The sequence below is a fragment of the Leucopleurus acutus genome, assembly GCF_964270905.1.
Source record: "Leucopleurus acutus genome assembly, chromosome: 5".
NCBI lineage: Eukaryota > Metazoa > Chordata > Mammalia > Artiodactyla > Delphinidae > Leucopleurus > Leucopleurus acutus.
This window is the reverse complement of record NC_139147.1, coordinates 98,806,349-98,828,667: the sequence shown is the minus strand read 5'-3', so window position 1 is coordinate 98,828,667 and position 22,319 is coordinate 98,806,349. Positions and strand designations below refer to the sequence as shown.

Sequence of the window (22,319 nt, the reverse complement as noted above, 5' to 3'; positions counted from 1 at the left end):
CCACTCCCTTCTGGCTTGTAGAGTTTCTGCTGAGATATCAGCTGTTAACCTTAAGGGAGTTCCCTTTTAAGTTATTTGTTGTTTTTCCCTTGTTGCTTTTAATAATTTTTCTTTGCCTTTAATTTTTGTCAATTTGATTACTATGTGTCTCAATGTGTTTCTCCTTGGGTTTATCCTGCCTGGGACTCTCTGTGCTTCCTGGAGTTGGGTGGCTATTTCATTTCCTATGTTAGGGAAGTTTTCAACTATAAACTCTTCAAATATTTTCTCAGGTCCTTTCTCTCTCTCTTCTCCTTCTGGGGCCCCTATAATGCAAATGTTGTTGCATTTAATGTTGTCCCAGAGGTCCCTCAAGCTGTCTTTATTTCTTTTGATTCTTTTTTCTTTATTCTGATCCATGGCAGTGAATTCCACCATTCTGTCTTCCAGGTCACTTATCCATTCTTCTGCCTCAGTTATTCTGCTATTGATTCCTTCTAGTGTATTTCTCACTTCAGTTATTGTATTGTTCATCTCTGTTTGTTTGTTCTTTAATTCTTCTCGGTGTTTATTCTTTAATTCTTCTAGGTCTTTGTTAAACATTTCTTGCATTTTCTCAGTCTTTGCCTCCATTCTTTTTCCGAGGTCTGGGATCATCTTCACTATCATTATTCTGAATTCTTTTTCTGGAAGGTTGCCTATCTCCACTTCATTTAGTTGTTTTTCAGGGGGTTTATCTTGTTCGTTCATCTGGTACATAGTCCTCTGCCTTCTCATTTTGTCTATGTTTCTGTGAATGTGGTTTTCCTTCCACAGGCTGCAGGATTGTAGTTCTTCTTGCTTCTGCTGTCTGCTCTCTGGTGGATGAGGCTATCTAGGAGGCTGTGCAAGTTTCCTGATGGGAGGGACTGGTGGTGGGTAGAGCTGGGTGTTGCTCTGGTGGGCAGAGCTCAGTAAAACTTTAATCTGCTTGTCTGCTGATGGGTAGGGCTGGGTTCTGTCCCTGTTGGTTGTTTGGTCTGAGGCAACCCAACACTGGAGCCTAGCTGGCTCTTTGGTGGGGCTAATGGTCAACTCTGGGAGAGCTCACACTAAGGAGTACTTTCCAGAATTTCTTCTACCAGTGTCCTTGTCCTTGTGGTGAGCCACAGCCACCCCCCGCCTCTGCAGGAGACCCTCCAACACTAGCAGGTAGGTCTGGTTCAGTCTCCTATGGGGTCACTGCTCCTTCCCCTGGGTCCCGATGCGCACACTACTTTGTGTGTGCCCTCCAAGAGTGGAGTCTCTGTTTTCCCCAGTCCTGTTGAAGTCCTGCAATCAAATCCCACTAGGCTTCGAAGTCTGATTCTCTAGGAATTCCTCCTCCCTTTGCTGGACTCCCAGGTTGGGAAGCCTGACATGAGGCTCAGAACCTTCACTCTAGTGGGTGGACTTCTGTGATATAAGTGTTCTCCAGTCTGTGAGTCACCCACCCAGCAGCTATGGGATTTGATTTTATTGTGATTGCACCCCTTCTACTGTCTTATTGTGGCTTCTCCTTTGTCTTTCGATGTGGGATATCTTTTTCAGTGAGTTCCAGTGTCTTCCTGTTGATGATTGTTCAGCAGTTAGTTGTGACTCCAGTGCTCTAGCAAGACGGAGTGAGCGCACATCCTCCTACTCTGCCATCTTGAACCAATCTTCAAAAAAAAATTTTTTTAAATCAACTCCAACAATGAATCAGAAGAATTTGGTTGGTTCAACTTCTGAAAATTAATTAATGTAAACGAGGGGGCCCCAACCCCTGGGCCTGTAAGGAACCAGGCTGCACAGCAGGAGGTGAGCAGCGGGCAAGCAAGTAAAGTTTCATCCGCTACTCCCCATCGCTCCCCAGCACTCACATAACCACCAGAACCATCCCCCACCCCCACCCCCCATGGAATTCCCCATCCATGGAAAAACTGTCTTCCACGAAACCAGTCCCTGGCGCCAAAAAGGTTGGGTAATGCTGATGTAAACCATCATATCAATAGGCTTAGAAAGAAAAATCACATGATTATATATATCAACAGATGCAAAAAAAAAAAAAACCCATGACAAAATCCAACACCCACTTATGATTAAAAACTCTCAGTAAAATAAGAATAGAGGGGAACTTCCTTCACTTGACAAAAAATATCTACAAAAAACATGGAGCTACTCTCATACTTAATAGTGAGAATCTTGACTCTTTCTTACTAAGATCAGGTACAAGGCAAGGATGTTCCCTCTCATCACTCCTTTTCAACATTATATGGAAGCTCTGCCTAATGCAATAAGACAAGTAAAGGGGAAAAGGCATAAAGGTTGGGAACAAAGAAATAAAACTGCCTTTGCTAGCAGATGACATGATCCTCTATGTAGAAAATCTTAAAGAACTGACCAAAAAAATCTCCTGGAACTAAGAAGCGATTATTGCAGGATTGCAGGATACAAAGTTAATATACAAAAATCAATCATTTTCCTATACAGCAGCAATGAACAAGAGGAATTTGGAAATAATACCACAATACAATTTACATTAGCATTCACAAAGCTGAAATAATATAAATCTAATAAAATATGTAGAAGATCTATATGAGGTAAAGTAAAAAACTCTGATGAATGAAATCAAAGACTAAATAAATGAGAGATAGTCCATGTTCATGGTTAGGAAGACTTAATATTGTCCAGATCTCAGTTCTTTCCAAGTTAATCTATATGTTTCATGCAATTCAAATCAAAATCCCAATACGTTACTTTGTGGATGGATATCAACAAACTGATCTAAAGTTTATAGAGAAAGAACACATACTCAGATGTAGCAACACAATATCGCAGAAGAAGAACAAATCAGAGGATTGACACTACCTGACTTCACAACTTACTATAAAGCTGCAATAATCAAGACAGTATGATACTGGTAAAAGAATAGACAACTAGATCAGTAGAACAAAATAGAGAGCACAAAATTAGACTACATAAATATAGTCAACTGATCTTTGACAAAAAAGCAAAGGCAATACAATGGAGAAAAGATAATCTTTTCAACAAATGGTCCTTGAACAACTGGACGTCCACATATAAAAATAAGAATTTGGACACAGACCTTACACCTTTCACAAAAACTAACTTGAAATGGATCACAGACCTAAATATAAAACACAAAACTATAAAACTCAAAGAAGATAACATAGGAGAAAATTTAAATAACCTTGGGTTTGATGATGAATTTTTAGATAAAACACCAAAGGTATAGTACACGAAAAAATAATTGAAAGCTAGACTTCATTAAATTTAAAATTTTCTGCCCTGCAAAAGACACTGTCAGGAGAATAAAAAGACAAGCCAAGATCGGGAAAAAATATTTTCAAAAGACCTATTTGATGAATCACTGTTACCCAAAATACACAAAGAACACTTAAAATTCAACAATAAGAAAACAAAAAAACCCAATTAAAAAAATGGGCCAGAGACATTAACAGACACCTCACTAAGGAAGGTAAACAAATGGCAAGTAAGCATTTGAAAAGATACTTCCCATCATATGTCATCAAGGAAATACAAAGTAAAACAAAAATGTGATACTACACATCTATTAGAGTGGTCTAAATCTAGAACACCGACAACACCAAATGCTGACAAGGATGTGGAGCAATAGGAACTCTCATTCTTTGATGGTGGGAAAGTAAGATGGTACAGCCACTTTAGAAGGCAACTGACAATCTTTTTACAAAACTAAATATACTCTTACCATATAATCCAGCCACCATGCTGTTTGATGTTTACCCCAAGGGGCTGAAAACTCATGTCCACACGAAAGCCTGCACACAGATGTTTATAGTTGCTTTATTCATAATTGCCAGTACTTGGAAGCAACTAAGATGTCCTTCAGCAGGTGAATGGATAAATAATCTGCAGTACATCCATACAATGGAATATTATTCAGTGTTCTAAAAAAATAAGCTATCAAGACATTAAGATACGTAGAGGAAATGTAAATGCATACTACTGAGTAATAGAAGCCAATCTGAAAAGTCTACGTACTGTATTCCAATTATATGACACTCTGAAAAAACTAAACTATGTAGACAGTAAAAATATCAGTGGGTGCCAGGGATTAGGGGAGGTGGGATAAATAGGTGGAGCACAGAGGATTTTTATGATGTTATAATGATGGACATGTCATTATACATTTGTCTAAACTCTTAAAGTATATAACACCAAGAGTGGACCCCTTATATAAACTGTGATTACACTTGATGGTAAGGATGTGTCAATATAGTTTTATCAAGTGTAACAAATATACCATTCTACTGGGGAATGTGGATAAAGGAAGAGGTTATGGATGTGAGGGACAGGAGTATACGGGATATTTCTGTACCTTGTTCTTAATTTTGCTATGAACCTAAAAATGCTCTTAAAAAAATTTTTTTTAAATAGTCTTAAAAAAATAGCTGAGGGGCTTCCCTGGTGGCGCAGTGGTTGAGAGTCCCCCTGCCGATGCAGGGGACACGGGTTCATGCCCCAGTCTGGGAAGATCCCACTTGCTGCAGAGCGGCTGGGCCCGTGAGCCATGGCCACTGAGCCTGCGCGTCCGGAGCCTGTGCTCCGCAACAGGAGAGGCCACAACAGGGAGAGGCCCGCGTACCGCAAAAAAAAAAAAAAAAAAAAATAGCTGAGACTGTGTTAATGAGAGAGGCTAAGGAAAGGGTCATCTTTTACGCTGCTGATGGATTTAATGCACCTTTTATGCAGAAAATTTGACAACATCTGTCAAGGTTACTGTCTTAAATACTCTCTGACCCACTAATTCCAGTTCTAGAAATTTATCTCACAGATATTTCCTCACTAGTGCCAAAATTTGTGCATTCAAGGTAAAAAATTACTACATTAATTGTAATACAAAAATACTGGAATCCATCTAAATGCCCATAAGAACTGATTAATAAAGTTTGGCACATCCATTTAATAGAATACCATGCAGCTGACAAAAAGAAAGAGGATACTCTGGATAAGGAGATAAATAAAATGATCTTTTGGCTGTATTGTTGGGTGGAAAATCAATGTACGGAGCAGTGTTTCTGTGCAAAGAGCAATTAAAATAATAAATACTCTTAAATATTAAGAATTATTATATACATCTATTTAAAAGTGAGTATACATATTTACTTGTATATGAATACAACGGCCCTTAAAGGGTTGCTCATGGATCTCATGAACTGGTTGCCTCCAGGGAAGGAAACTGGTAGGTAAAAACAGGGATAAGAGGAAATTTTCACTGTATACCCTTTGTCCATTTGAGTTTTATAACACTGAAATATATTATTCCTTCTAAGTAACCACATTTAAATAAGTGTGTGTGTGTGTGTGTGTGTGTGTGTGTGCGTGTGTGTGTTTGAGTTTTATAACCCTGAAATATATTATTCCTTCTAAGTAACCATATTTAAATAAGTGTGTGTGTGTGTGTGTGTGTGTGTGTGTGTGTGTGTGTTGGTTTAACCTTAAGGCTAGGGTGTTTCCCACAACTCCATCAAGTGACCAGAGCTCATAGCCTCAGTATTGACATGTAACCAAGGACAGCCTTAAGCTGACCAGTGAAGAAAAGCCACGTTAACTGAAGGCTGGTCACTTGGAGCCCAGCAGTAAGTAGGCAAAGAGAAAGTTTTCACTAGTTTTCATCCAGTTCTTTTCAATTAGAAGCTCATTGATTTTGCCTTAAATGCAAGCACTGAAGAGGTGCTTTGTAAGGTGGGGATAAATTTCCCTCAAGCTTGTCCCCTTCCCTCTGCTCAGGTATTACATTTCCCACAGGAACTACCAATTGAATTGGTTAGATTCTCAAATATCTCAATTCCCCCAAAATCATATGCAGAAACGAGGACAGGAGATGCACTGTCACTAAAAAATTATACCCCAGTCCCATTTTTAATGAATGATTGGCATCATGTTACCTGTGAGATTGGTTCTCAAGAAAAAACACTACTCTGGGTAAAGTAGAGGTCTAATCTTCAAATTTTCAAAGCCAACATCCCATGCTGAATTACAGGAGCCCTGTCAGGGATCTCAGGAGTCCTGCTGGAGGCCGCCAGGCAGCCACTGTCTGACAGGTCTCTTTACGTACGTATGTGATTAATGTTTTTACTCTTAGAGATCAGGTAAAATGGGAAGATTCAGGAAGCCATTTTTGTATCAAATTGTCTCATATGCATATATTGTAACCTAGAAATTCATTCTCAAGATTTTACCTTACAGAGATAAAGTCATGAGTGTGAATATATTTATGCATAAAGAAATGCATAATAGCAAAATGCTCGTCAAGGCAAATGGATCAGTAAATTATGATACATACATACAACGAGACACTGTGCTGCCTTTTTAAAATGATGAAGTAGATCTACATTTAGGTACAAGGAAATAATTCCAATATGTTTCGGAATAAGAAAGTAAGTTACAGAACCATATTCAGGTGAAATAGTCTATGCACAGAGAGACATTTAGATATTTTGATGATGTTTCAGCAATATTTAATTCTTTACCTGAACTTACTGCATTGTTTTAATTTCTTATAATAAGCAAGTAATGTTTTACAAAAAATAAATTATTGCAATGAGAAAAATAGTAAATATCATTGTCTGTCAAGATTTGATGATACTGATATATTTAGCCTGACGATAAATATGTCTAGATGCAAAACACACTGAAACATGACCTATTTTACAAAAACACATAAACCCACATCATTAGGATGAGAGCCATGGTGATAAGTCAGAAATTTTATCTATTCCAGTTTATATGCTACCTACAAATACATTTTTAAAGTTCCCCAGCATTCATGGGTTTTTAAGAAAAGCTTTATTTAAGAATTCTATGCAAAGACAGTTCATTAGAACTACCTCCAGGATACTGAGTGACTTTGATTCTTTCAAAATTGTGCATTCCAGGGACTCCCTCAACCTGTCCCAACTTGTTCTGCCACTAGCTGTGAGGGCAAGCTTTGCTGGTGAAATAAAGCATAAGGTTCCTTTTCAAAGGCCCTGTGTGGCTTAACATCACTTTCTTAGATTAGGATGCGAGGGTACGAAAAGGCAGGAAGATAAAGAAAAGTCACAGAAATATGCCATGTCACTTTCATATAGAAATAATGGTAGGTTCCCACTGATGACCAAATAGAATGAAATAATAGTAAAGTGTCAGCAACATGTTGAAATGACAATGCAAGGGAAGGTTTTCATTAGATTCAGATAAAAGGAAAGTCTTTCAAAAAGACACCAAACCAAATAACCAAAGAGCAAGCACCAGTGGACTGAAAAAGCATGCGTTCGTTTTGAACTTAGAATTAGAAATAGCAGTAAAAGGAATCGAACATCCATTGGTGCTCAGAAGAGTGTTGGGAGTTGTAGGAAAACACAGAAGGGGAAGACAAGGATCTTTCCCTTCCATCAAACATGTGAGGGGAGAAAGTGAGAATTTAGCCAAGTGTTTAATTGGAAAACAACTAGAAATGCAACCGACGCGCAGAGAGGGGAGAGAGGTACGGTAGGAGATGTCCCTGGAGACCTCGGATGTCGAGAGGACCAGAGATGAGCCCCGGAACTGAATGTTTACCAGCAGGAACTTCAATGGCAGAGGAGAGAAGGGGTAGAAAAAAACTCTTCCTCACCTCAAGGGACCAGAGACAAAGCCCAATTCAGGGGCCCCTCCACCTTTCTAACTCTTCCCAACATCTGCTTTCATATGACACATGGGTAAAATAAAGAGTAAGAAATATCAAGATGTTAATAAGAAAAAGAGGTGTCCTAAAGCATCGCCCTTCAACCTGAGAGGTATGGGGGAGCCAGGGAGACTTGCCAGGGCTGGCCGCCTGGGAGGAAGGAGGACGACTTCCAAGAGGCAGGACACAGTAAGGCAATGCTGCAGAGATACCTGTTGTTACCATTATTACGTCTATGCTCACACCACCCCCACCCTGCCACACACACACTTTTGAAAGTCAATAAACTGAAGCTTAGACACGATAAATAGTCTGCCCAACATTTGAACTCACGTTTCTCTAACTCAGCAGTTCTCAAAACTTTTGATCTCGGAATCCCTTTATACTACTAAAAATTATTGAAGAATCCAAATAGCTTCTATTTATGTGGGCAATAGAGACAGAGACAGAGGTAGAGACAAAGACAGAGACAGACAGAGAAACATATATATTTACCAAAGTAGAAATTTAAACTGAGAAATTGTTAAAACACAGGAATACAAAAGCACATATTCCTTTAGCCATCAGAGCAACGATGTCCTCACTCATCACAGAGCCTCTAGAAAGCTCCCTTGTACACTCATGAAACAAGAGAGGAAAAAGTAAACAGCAAGTTAATATTATAATGAAAAGAGCTGTGATCTTGAAGATCCTTTGAAAGGATCTGACTTCCCCAGGGATCTGAGATCACGCTGTGAGAACTGCTATTCTAACCTCAAGTCTATATTTTTCCAAGACTAGACCTTGGTACATTGAGTGAATGACCTTCACAGTCTGGTTCTAAGCTCCCTTCACTGCCTCAAGGCCCACAGTTTTTGCTAAGTCTCCCCCAAACTAGCCATACCAGAATAAACCCTCTCCCTGAAAAAAAATGTAGAGTCTGTGCTCAAGCTTCTTTGCAGGTGGCCATGTTGTACCTTCTGTCTGGAACTACTTCCTTCTCTCCTCTTAGGGGTTCCCACTCTAGATTTCAGGGCTCTGCTGAATGTCACCCACCCCAGCCCCAGCCAGATTTGATCACTTTCCAAGGAGAGCGCTTTGCTTTTACCCCTATTCATTTCACTCTACTCCATTGTTTCCTTGTGAGTTGGTCATGTGTCTACTTCCTCTTCTTTCACCCCACCATCCTGTAATGAGCACCTACCCAGCAATGAGCTCTTGGAAGACGCCCAGAACCTGAGTCTCCCTGAACTACGGGGGCAAAGAAACTATGTGGCACGTGAATCTTTGATCCCTCATTCCTGGCACCTGAAACTTATTCAAAACTGTTTTATTTGCTTTGCCTAATTATTCTGAAATGATAAATTATCACCGGCTGATGGGACTGTGGGTGATATTATTTTCTTTGCACTTGACTGCAACATATTTTTACAATTATAAATGTTATACAACATTAAAGTGTTCCTCTATAACTTAGCTGCTAATAGTCAGGAAACACTTATGTATGACACACAGCTCTATGTGCTTTATATACATATTAATGCATTTAATTATTTATACTTTTAACAGCAGAAATAAGTAGAGGCATGAATATCCAACTCATTTGTACAGATTCTTTCTATATGATATTCCATATGTGCATAGTCTATTGTTGCCTATAACTTGCATATCTTTGTGTTATCTTGGCTTTATCTTCGTGTTCCAAATGGAAGATTCCAGACCTTCTTTGTGTCCCATTTCCTGAATTCCTCATGGAAGATTGCTCATTTTATGGTCAGGCAATAGCAGATCGTAACATCAACACACAAACCTAGCACTTTAACTTTGCAGATCTCAATTAGCAGAATGTTCTCCTGGAAACAAATACATCTCTCGGTGGCCACCAGGGAGTCGCATTAACTGGTTGCGTTCATAAAGTTCAGCAAAACATTTACAAGGGAATGTTCTCCCTGAAGATGGAATTCAAAATGGATCGTTTTGTAAAGGATTTTTATCTCCTAGAATAACCGGAAAACAGAGTGCTTGAAGTAGTGACATGACACACGACTCATTACTAACAAAGGGCTCTCCTCCCCTTGCACCCAATCTGAACTACTCATTTCTGTGTAGATGCGGAAGCTTCTGCAGCAGGGAAAGATAGAACGGGCTAGAGTTACTGTTTAATTGGCTACAAGCTAGATACTGGCTGTCTGCTTGGCTCCAGCTGTGCTGTGACTATCAGGCCTGAGGTGATCACGGTCGCAGACTAAGCTCCATGGGTGCCCGCTCGCTCTGTGATATCCACAGGCTGGCCCTCCCTTTCCTCTAAGAAGGCCTGTGGTCCTTGCGGCACCTCCACTCCAGAGGAGCCCGCTTCCTCATTGACATGCAGGGAGCGCTCCCATAAGCAAAAGCTGCAAAGCATCATTACCGTGGTCAGGAGACAAACAACACTCGCACTGCATACCAAGTGGTACCACATTTAACTGAATCATTTTATTATGAATACATTCCGGGCTGCCACTGTGAGCCACTTGCCTAAACTACGCCGGCAAAATGGATCTTTGCTAATTACATTTCATGCATATTTCAGATCTTTCCATGGGGATGCAGGAGGATGGTGTTCATAAAAGGGAATTTTACAGCCAGGTTCACTTGCATTTGGCATCAAAACCCAAACTAGCGGGTAACAAAGATAAGTTCAATTACATTCCACGTTGTGTTTGTTTTAGCTGGAATGTTTCCTCCTAGTAACTCTATCAGTGCTGCTCTGGTCACTGGTTGAAAATGAAATCACTCTTCAAATCCACCTGAATACACATTATTGCAGAAATGCAACAGTTATTAAATCATTTCTTTTCCACATTTCCTTTTCTATATTTGTCCTTAGATTGAATTAAGGAAATAAGCCTCTGGATGTGGGGACATGTCAGGAGAGTGACAGAAAAACATCATTCCCTGCTTCAAGACTGAATTGTAAAGCACACAAGTGACTGCTTTCTTGTGGCTTTTCACCCTCTTGCCGGAATCACTTTTCACTGCCAGCAATGCTAGCTGGTTATTAAATGAGATGAAAAGCCGTCCGTGGGCTTCATCAAAGTGGAAGAGACATCTGAAGTCCTGACTTTTGGAGAAAGAACAAGCTATCCTCTGGATGGACAGCTGGTGCTGAATATCCCAGAGTCTCAAAACCTGCATGAAACGTAACAAAGTCACAGGAGTATGTCAAGAATAATTCTAATTTTTTAGCCAGATTTTCTCTAGCTCACCCTCGATCCCAGGCAGGCTCTGCATAGTGCTGTAATCGTTCACACTTCTCTCATAGCACATATTTTTTGTATTTCCCTTCTCTGTTTCAGTATCTCCTCAACTGTAATCTCTTCTAGGGAAGGGACTGTGTTTTGTCTCAGTCCCCAGAAAAGTGCATGCATTTAGTAGGTGCTTATGATAGGCAGAGTAATCATCTTCAAAGATGCCCACGTCCTAATCCCTGGAAAATGTGAATATGCTATCTTACATGCCAAAAGAGATTTTGCAGATGTCATAAATTAAGGCCTTTGAGATGGAGAGATTATCCTGGTTGATTTGGGCAAGTCCAATGTAATCACAAGGGAGATCAGAGTGATGGGATGTGAGATGGACTCTACCTAATGTTCCTGGCTTCAAGAAAGGAGAAAGGGGGGGCCATGAACCGGAGAGCTGGAGAAGGCAAGGAAACGATTCTCCCCCAGAACCTCCAGAAAAGAAGACAGCCCTTGGAGTACCTTGATTTTAGCCCAGTGAGACCCAGGCTGGAATTCTAACCTACAAAACATTAAAGGTGTGTTGTTTCAAACCACTGAGTTTGTGGTTATCTGTCACAGTAGCAATAGAGAACGAATACAACCTCTTTCGATAGATAGATAGATAGGTAGACAGATAATATATGTATATATTTTTTGATGAAATAAAAGACTTGTTATTAAATGAAATCAAGTTCAGATAAAACACAGATAATTAAGACACAAAAAATGACATGCAGATGGAACAAGGTAAACACTGAAGGAAATGGGAAGAGCAGCTCTGCAGATGCAAGTGTTGCCGCTGTCAGTCATGGTGCAGAATTAACACAGGGCAGTGAGGGAGAGTCAGGGTGAAGACAGCGAAAATCCTCTCCAATAGGGGCCAGCAGGCCAGCTCTAGGGCCAAACTTTTGGGGTTCTGATTTTGGCTCTATCCCTTACTGCAGGGTGGCCTCTAGTACGTTTCTTTGTCTCTCTGAGTTTTTGATGTGGTACCTACCTAATCTGATGCTATGAAGAGTGAATGAGAGCCCATGTCAAGCATTTAGCATGATGACCAGTATGTGGTCAGTAAATGTTTTTTTTTTCATTATTAAGTGTATTTTATTCTTTTTATTGTATAAACATTAGAACCTAAGAGCAAAAAAGTTTCTTTCAAATAAACTAGTGCATCTTATCCAGTATGAGAATTATTTTAAATTATCTATAAAAGATGACCTCTGTTTACACGAGTGTTTATTACTCCATAGGGCAGGCTACCCAGTCGTTTTTAACCTATTTTAAATCATATACTCCTTTGGGGGAAAAAAAAAATCATTTGAAAATGATGGTCCATCCCCTCCTGCTAAATGCATATACCCATACATGCACACAATTTTCCACATAATTTCTTTGGATACATAGACACACACATCTCCCATACAGATCCTGATATCCCATGGGATAGGAATTCCTAGAGTAGTCATTATGATTAGCCAAAGATGTCCTCTTCTACCTTTTGATTCTATCCTACTCTCTTTTCCTACATAAGCCTCTTCGTATACCTCTTTATCCAGGGTAAATGGCCCCAGTTCTTTCAACATCATAACATCATTTTTAGATCCCCCTCCACCATGGCAGCCTCTCGATTCTCTCACTTTGTCTTTTTTTTTCATTTTCTCTCCAGGGGAGGATGGTCATCCAGGCTTTGTTTACCTTTTAAAAAATATAATAAGATATGTCCATGGTGTAAAATGCAATAGCACCGAAGGGATTTTTCTTCAGCCCATCCCTCTCGGCCTCAAGTCCCACTCCTCAGAGACAGCCTTCTTTAACTTTTTTTGAGTTATGGTTTTCCCCGTAACACCAAATAATAGCTGTGTGTGTGTGTGTGTGTGTGTGTGTGTGTGTGTGTGTGTGTGCGCGTGCACGCGCGTGAACACGGCATATATTAATCATACATTGAATGACATTCTCCTCTGAAAGTAATGCAGTTACTTACACTCATTTTCTCCCTTTCTCTTCTCATGGCCCCAATCTCAACATTGTATTTTTTTAGTCCTATTGTTACTATGCTTTAAAATAATACACTTACACATTAATTACTGCACTATCAATATAAGACAGTATCTCTCTGCTCACTAATATGTAAAATGAATACCTTAGGGTCCTCAAGGACCTTTTAAGCAAAGTGCTCAGAATTGAGCCAATATTTCAGGTGTGTTCTTACCACTGTTACAGGCACTGTGACTTCTTTAAAGCAGCCTACTTTTACGTGAGCTGATTAAGCCACTCCAACATGCATTGCCCTTACCTTGGGGTCCTGACTGAGCAAAACTCTAAATCTTATTCCCATGAACAAATAATCAAGCCAGACATCTACCATCCTACCTTCAAAAATCTGATGTTGTAAGCTAAAACTAGGATTTTTCTAGTTTCAAAGTGTAAAGATATAATTTTGAATCCTAATTCTATTATATTGATAATTCCTCCCTGATGTGTCCACACATCCCATGGAATACAGTAGATGGTCAATAGATATTTTCTTAATTTGTTGAAGGTTGTGGTTCATTTAACAACTATGTTTTTATCCCACTCACTGTTAAAAATATTAGCTAGGATAAGTCCAAAACTATAACACTTCCATAAAAAAGCTTGCCTCACTTCTACATGGTTATTTACCCAATTGCAGATCGCATCTAATTCACATTGAAATTTTATGAGACTTTTTCAAACATCTTGCAGAAATGAGTATGCTTGATGTATAGGGTAACCTCTCCATTTACTAACACTTATAACAAACTTAAACTGACCTAGTCAAATTCTACCAGATAAGCAGCATTACCAATCCCTCTAATCCCAAGAATATATATTTATAAAGTAAATTGGGTTTTCTTGGCAAGAATTTTTTATTAAACAACTTATTCTAGTTCTCAAACCTTACTATTTTTATTTAAAACATTCTGGCCACTCTCCAGAAAATGTTTATCCTCAAAAATATAAACTCTATAAGAACTAAGACTTGCAAATATATTTCAAAGTGTTCTAAATATAAATAGGATTGATAAGCTATTATTTTGAATGTTAAAACCACATAGATTAGATGCATCTAAGATTAGATGCATCTAGATCATTCTCAAACACTCATATAACTTACAATAGTCATATCATCATTGTTCAAAATCCTGTCTTGTTTGGTATGGACTCCCTCCTAAAAAACTGAAATTAACTTCATTTCAGAAAAATACTCTGGGGCATGGTTGAGTATAGATTAAGAATAACTCAACAGTATTAATGGACTATAATTTCCCCAGAATCATTTTCTGCATGTTGTTCAAATCATTTATGTCGACTTTAATATTTCATTGACATTTAGTCACATAAATTAAATGAAAAATTAAAAAGAGATGAGTGATAACCTCTACTCTATGACAGGTGAGTTCTTGCTATTAGCAATTAAAATTAGAGGTGCGTTTTTTAAGCAAAATGTGTATATTCATTAATTTTTCTTAAAATTAGTTTTTACTTTTCTTCTTTCCCTTCTTCCCTTGAAGAACCCTTGACTCTCGTAATTAGTGATCCTACTAAGTCCCCTTCCATCTTTAATTCTCTAATTTTTCTTTCTGCTGAGAACCAAAGCCAACAACATTTATATACTGTCATCAATGTATAAAACAGTGTTTCAGCATTCTCCCAGAAATCATATCATGGTAGGTGACCTCCCATATGGTTTCCAATTTTTTCTACACTTCACATTCTATACCAGTGGTTCTTAATCTTGACATTAGAAACACCTATGCTGTTTAGAAATTGCTTATGTTTGAGACTTTTCTCAAACCTATTAAATCAGACTCTCTGAGGATGGGGCTCAGGTATTAGTTTTTTGTTTTTTTTAATTTCCCAAGTATTTTCATTGTATTGTACTTTAACTTCTCAATTTGGTTTTAAGATCAATGCTAATCTCCTTGAACAAGACATCTTTCTCTCAGCTTAGTCAGTAATACCATGTGGCTTGGCTTTAAACCAGATAACTGTACTCCCCTATTCAGTCTATATCTTTTTAATCAAGAAAAAATCTCACATTAATTCTATTTTATTAATCAAGTCCTCTTGCAAAATATCACTTAAATATCTAGTTAATATTTGAGAATCCTTGATTTTCCTTTTTCTGTATTCAAATTGATTTCTGAAATAGAATTAGGTCATATTTCAGAAAGGAGTATATTTAATATCATTTTCCATTCCGATATCCTAGAGAAGTTTTCTTTATTCTTAGTAGGAAAAATAAAGAAATTGGTAAACACCCAGGCTTAAAAATTATAATTGAGGAACTGATTATTTTTTAATTTCTATTTTCCATATATTTTTATCTAAACTGTACTTTCTATTTTCAACATGATACCTGAGAACTTGTGATGCTTGTCCAAACTCAGACTTACTAAGCCTAGTCCTTGAAATGCTGTGTATAGGGGCTCTTTACTTCATCTCCATGTTTATAGTATTAGGAGGAGCAAGCATCCAAGCTTGTGATTTTATATCAAGGCAAAATTTAGCTTTTCACATAATGATGAGGACTTATTTTTCTACTTAATCTTTATCTTGTTTCAACTGTTACCCAGTTAATAATGCAGGATTATAAAAGCAAATCCTGTGTTATTCATATACACTAGCACTAGAAACCAGTGGATTGGGACTCCAGACTCCAGTCATCTCGATCCTAGTTTTAATATTCCTCAGGTCTGTCAGCTTAGGTGTATTATATTACTTCTCCATTTTCTCACGTTTATACGGAAGGGGACGCCGCCAGCTCTAAAATTCTGTCAATTTTGTCTAGAATGTACTGAAATTGCTCCATCCATTATCTATAGATTCCAAAATAACAACAACTGAAGCAATTTCAAGAAGGTGTATTGTGAAGATTGGGCTAAAGAAATGTAGTCTAATTTTACAAAAAAGTTCTTCCTGCCCCCTGCCAGAGATGGACAGAATCACTTCACATAGGCATAATAAAACTATAATAAATAAATAATAAATAAATTAACAAAACTTTTCTTTTATCCTATAAATATTAGAATTATAAATGGGTAACTTCATGGATGGGTGGGTACAAAAATATATGTATGGATGGATACAGAATCTGTTTTCAGTGCACTTTTTAAAACCAAATCAGCATTATGTACATATTGGCAACATGTCCAAATTTAATTCAAAGTAGTTAGGGGGAAAAAAGATTCATAATTTCCAATAATGATATAAAAGTGAGGGAAAAGTAGAAGACAGACTTAGAGAACTGCATCAAAATGAGATTTGTTTGGCTGCATCAAATATTTGCTACTAACTCCTACCATCCTGTAGGGCATAGATATAAAATGACAATAAGAAAAAGAGAGAAAGAGTATATATCGCTAAGGGGATTTTGAAGACAGCAGTGCAGCAGCCCAGCTCTCTGGGATAATCCACAAAAATGGATAGCCTACTTGCAGATAATAGGATAACAGGAACTGAGGGCATTGGCTTTCCTGAATATACCTTTATGTATTAACAAGTCTATTTATTTAGAATTTAAGCCTTTGGATAATCCACAAAGGCATAATCAGTGAATGCTTAAAGGCAATTTTGTTTGACATAGCACACATATTCTACTGAATAGCTCAGCTAATGTTTTTATCTTGAAGTAATATAACAGATCTTCCTTTAAGAAAGATTTTTGCCCTTTTTGTCCTCAGGATTGAGGTCCACCTTAAAATATTAGTGGAAGGTTAAAATCTTCTCTTGTGCTATTCATTGTTAAATTGTTACCATAGCCATTATCATCTGTTTTTCATTCTTTTCAACAAAAATGAAAGAAGACATACAGCTCTAGGACACAGATTTCTATTGTGTGTGTGTTTGTGTATTCTATCATTGACCTTGAAAAAGTCAAAATGTTTCTTAATGCTATGAATTGTTCTTCAAAAATCTCATTAATTTCCCAGTTGAAGTTCAAAATAAATTTAACTAATATCAACATTTTATTTAATTGGCTTTCTTTTCAGAACAAAAGTCCTTTGGGGAATTTTTAAATTTCAGTTAAATTGATTTTTTTGCTATTATCATTGCTCACAAACACTGAAAAACATAACAGAATTTTCCGCAGTCTTTAAACAAAAGTTTTCTAACTTTGCCTTTCAAAGATCACTGTTCCTCTTTTACTTCACAAAGTAAACCTAAACACTTTAATTTTTTTTCTTTCTTTTTTTAACTCAATATTTATACTAACAACTGCTTTGAAGAAAGTAAGTGAAAACCAGCTAGAACAAGGGAATCTTGGTTCAATTATCATTCCAGACTAGGTTTCTGTGGGGGGTCTTCCTGCTTCAAAGAAAAACAACTCTGAATAAAACATAATTTCTGCTGCCTTGCTGGACCTTCAGGGATTGGAGACAATCTCCACAGGTCCAAAAGAAGAAGAAGGAAAAAAAGAAGCAAACTTCACAAGGAGACAGTGAACAGTAGGCATAAATGAGTAGACTATAACCAGGAGAGAGGGCAGACAGCAGAAGCAAGAAAAACTACAATCCTGTAGCCTGTGGAACAAAAACCATATTCACAGAAAGACAGACAAAATGAAAAGGCAGAGGACGATGTACCAGATGAAGGAAAAAGATAAAACCTCAGAAAAACAACCAAATGAAGTGAACATAGGGAACCTTCCAAAAAAGAATTCAGAATAATGTTAGTAAAGATGATCCAAGACCTCAGAAAAAGAATGGACGCAAAGATCGAGAAGATGCAAGAAATGTTTAACAAAGACCTAGAAGAATTAAAGAACAAACACCTAGAAGAATTAACAAACAGAGATGAACAATACCATAATTGAAATGAAAAATACACTAGAAGGAATCAAAAGCAGAATAACTGAGGCAGAAGAATGGGTAAGTAACGCGGAAGACATAATGGTGGAATTCACTGTCACAAACAGAATATAGAAAAAGAATGAAAAGAAAAGAAGACAGCCTAAAAGACCTCTGGGACAACATTAAATGCACCAACATTAGCATTATAGGGGTTCCAGAAGGAGAAGAGAGAGAGAAAGGACCTGAGAAAATATTTGAAGAGTTTATAGTCAAAACTTCCCTAACATAGGAAATGAAATAGCCACCCAAGTCCAGGAAGCACAGAGAGTCCCAGGCAGGATAAACCCAAAGAGAAACACATTGAGACACATAGTAATCAAATTGACAAAAATTAAAGGCAAAGAAAAATTATTAAAAGCAACAAGGGAAAAACAACAAATAACATAAAAGGGAACTCCCATAAGGTTAACAGCTGATTTCTCAGCAGAAACTCTACAAGCCAGAAGCGAGTGGCATGATATATTTAAAGTGATGAAAAGGAAGAACCTACAACAAAGGATACTCTACCCAGCAAGGATCTCATTCACATTCAACGGAGAAATCAAAAGCTTTATAAACAAGCAAAAGCTAAGAGAATTCAGCACCACCAAACCAGCTGTACAAAAAAATGCTAAGGGAACTTCTCTAAGTGGGAAATACAAGAGAAGAAAAGGACCTACAAAAAGAAACCTAGGGCTTCCCTGGTGGCACAGTGGTTGAGAATCCGCCTGCCAATGCAGGGGACACAGGTTCGTGCCCCAGTCTGGGAAGATCCCACATGCCGCAGAGCAGCTAGGCCTGTGAGCCATGGCCGCTAAGCCTGCACATCCGGAGCCTGTGCTCCGCAACAGGAGAGGCCACGACAGTGAGAGACCCACGTACCACAAAAAAAAAAAAAAAAGGAAACCTAAAACAATTAAGAAAATGGTAATAGGAACATACATATCGATAATTACCTTAAATGTGAATGGATTAAATGCTCCAACCAAAAGACAGAGGCTCACTGAATGGATACAAAAAGATGACCTATATATATACTGTCTACAAGAGACCCACTTCAGACCGAGGGACACATACAGATTGAAAATTAGGGGATAGAAAAAGATATTCCATAAAAATGGAAATCAAAAGAAAGCTGGAGTAGCAATACTCATATCAGATAAAATAGACTTTAAAATAAAGAATGTTATAAGAGACAAGGAAGGACACAACATAATGATCAAGGGATCAGTCCAAGAAGAACATATAACAATTATAAATATATATGCATCCAACATAGGAGCACCTCAATACATAAGGCAAATACTAAGGCTATAGAAGAGGAAATCGACAGTAACACAATAATAGTGGGGGAATTTAACACCTCACTTACACCAATGGACAGATCATTCAGACAGAAAATTAATAAGGAAAGACAAGCTTTAAATGACACAGTAGACCAGATAGATTTAATTGATATTTATAGGACATTCCATCTGAAAACAGCAGATTACACTTTCTTCTCAGGTGCACACGGAACATTCTCCAGGATAGATCACATCTTGGGTCACAAATCCAGCCTCAGTAAATTTAAGAAATTGAAATCACATCAAGCATCTGTTCTGACCACAACGCTATGAGATTAGAAATCAATTACAGGGAAAAAAAACCCATAAAAAGCACAAATACGTGGAGGCTAAACAATACGTTACTAAATAACCAAGAGATTACTGAAGAAATCAACGAGGAAATCAGAAAATACCTAGAGACAAATGACAATGAAAACACGATGATCCAAAACCTATGGGATGCAGCAAAAGCAGTTCTAAGAGGGAAGTTTATAGCAATACAAGCCTACCTGAAGAAACAAGAAAAATCTCACATAAACAATCTAACCTTACACCTAAAGGGACTAGAGAAAGAAGAACAAACAAAACCCAAAGTTAGTAGAAAGAAAGAATCATAAAGATCAGAGCAGAAATAAATGAAATAGAAACAAAGAAAACAATAGTAAAGATCAATAAAACTAAAAGTTGGTTCTTTGAGAAGATAAACAAATTGATAAGCCTTTAGCCAGACTCGTCGAGAAAAAGAGGGAGAGGACTCAAATCAATAACACTAGAAACGAAAAAGAAGTTACAATGGACACCGCAGAAATACAAAGCAACCTAAGAGACTACTACAAGCAACTCTATGTCAATAAAATGGACAACCTGGAAGAAATGGACAAATTCTTAGAAAGGTATAACTTTCCAAGACTAAACCAGGAAGAAATAGAAAATATGAACAGACCAATCACAAGTAATGAAATTGAAACTGTGATTAAAAATCTTCCAACAAACAAAAGTCCAGGACCAGATGGCTTCACAGGTGAATTCTATCAAACATTTAGAGAAGAGCTAACACCGATCCTTCTCAAACTCTTCCAAAAACACTGCAGAGGAAGAAACACTCCCCAACTCATTCTATGAGGCCATCATCACCCTGATACCAAAACCAGACAAAGATACTACAAAAAAAGAAAATTACAGACCAATATCACTGATGAATATAGATGCAAAAATCCTCAACAAAATACTAGCAAACAGAATCCAACAACACATTAAAAGGATCATACACCATGATCAAGTGGGATTTATCCCAGGGATGCAAGGATTATTCAATATACGCAAATCAATCAATGTGATACACCGTATTAACAAATTGAAGAATAAAAACCATATGATCATCTCAATAGATGCAGAAAAAGATTTTGACAAAATTCGACACCTATTTAGGATAAAAAACTCTCCAGAAAGTGGGCATAGAGGGAACCTACCTCAACAGAATAAAGGCCATATAGGACAAACCCATAGCAAACATCATTCTCAATGGTGAAAATCTGAAAGCATTTCCTCTAAGATCAGGAACAAGACAAGGATGTCCACTCTCGCCACTATTATCCAACATAGTTTTGGAAGTCCTAGCCACGATAGAGGAGAAAAAGAAATAAAAGGAATACAAATTGGAAAAGAAGTAAACTGTCACTGTTTGCAGATGACATGATGTTATACATAGATAATCCTAAAGATGCCACCAGAAAATGACTAGAGCTAATCAATGAATTCGATAAAGTTGCAGGATACAAAATTAATGCACAGAAATCTCTTGCATTCCTATACACTAACAACGGAAGATTATAAAGAGAAATTAAGGAAACACTCCCATTCACCGTTGCAACAAAAAGAATAAAATACCTGGGAATAAACCTACCTTAGGAGGTAAAAGACCTGTAATCAGAAAACTATAAGACACTGCTGAAAGAAATCAAAGATGACACAAACACATGGAGAGATATACAATGTTCTTGGATTGGAAGAATCAATATTGTGAAAAATGACACTACTACCCAAACCAATCTACAGTTTCAATGTAATCTCTATGAAATTACCAATGGCATTTGTTACAGAACTAGAACAAAAAAGTCTTACAATTTGTATGGAACAACAAAAGACCCCAAATAGCCAGAGCAGTCTTGAGGGACAAAAAAACAGACCTGAAGGAATCAGACTCCCTGACTTCAGGCGATACTACAAAGCTACAGTAATCAAGACAATATGGTATGGGCACAAAAACAGAAATATAGCTCAATGGAACAGGATAGAAAGCCCAGAGATAAACCCACGCACATATGGTCACCTTATGTTTGATAAAGGAGACAAGAATATACAATGAAGAAAAGACAGCCTCTTCAATAAGTGGTGCTGGGAAAACTGGACAGCTACATGTAAAAGAAAATAATTAGAACACTCCCTAACACCATCCACAAAAATAAACTCAAAATGGATTAAAGACCTAAATGTAAGGCCAGACACTATAAAACTCTTAGAGGAAAACATCAGCAGAACACTCTATGACATAAATCACAGCAATATCCTTTTTGACCCACCTCCTAGAGAAATGGAAATAAAAACAAAAATAAACAAATGGGACCTAATGAAACTTAAAAGCTTTTGCACAGCAAAGGAAACTATAAACAAGACGAAAAGACAACCCTCAGAATGGGAGAAGATATTTGCAAATGAATCAACAGACAAAGGATTAATCTCCAAAATATACAAACAGCTCATGCAGCTCAATATTAAAAAAAACGAAGAACCCAATCCAAAAAATGGGCAGAAGACCTAAATAGACATTTCTCCAAAGAAGACATACAGATGGCCAAGAGGCACATGAAAAGCTGCTCAACATCAGTAATTATTAGAGAAATGCAGATCAAAACTACAATGAGGTATCACCTCACACCAGTTAGAATGGGCATCATCAGAAAATCTACAAAGAATAAATGCTGGAGAGGGTGTGGAGAAAAGGGAACCCTCTTGCATTGTTGGTGGGAATGTAAATTGATACAGCCACTATGGAGGACAGCCTGGAGGTTCCTTAAAAAACTAAAATTAGAATTACCATATGACCCAGCAATCCCACTACTGGGCATATACCCAGAGAAAACTATAATTCACAAAGACACATGCACCCCAATGTTCACTGCAGCACTATTTACATTAGCTAGGTCATTGA

The 22,319-nt window shown here is 37.6% G+C and overlaps 1 protein-coding gene across 1 annotated transcript in view; it reads right to left on the bottom strand.

Moving 5' to 3' along the window:
* WDR49 (WD repeat domain 49) overlaps positions 1-22,319 on the bottom strand; it is a gene marked incomplete at its 3' end in the record, with an annotated part of 134,538 nt that overhangs the window by 61,590 nt on the left and 50,629 nt on the right. Inside the window, 1 exon segment of the mRNA XM_082839275.1 lies at positions 10,599-10,840. Coding sequence (XP_082695401.1) covers positions 10,599-10,840 — 242 coding nt within the window.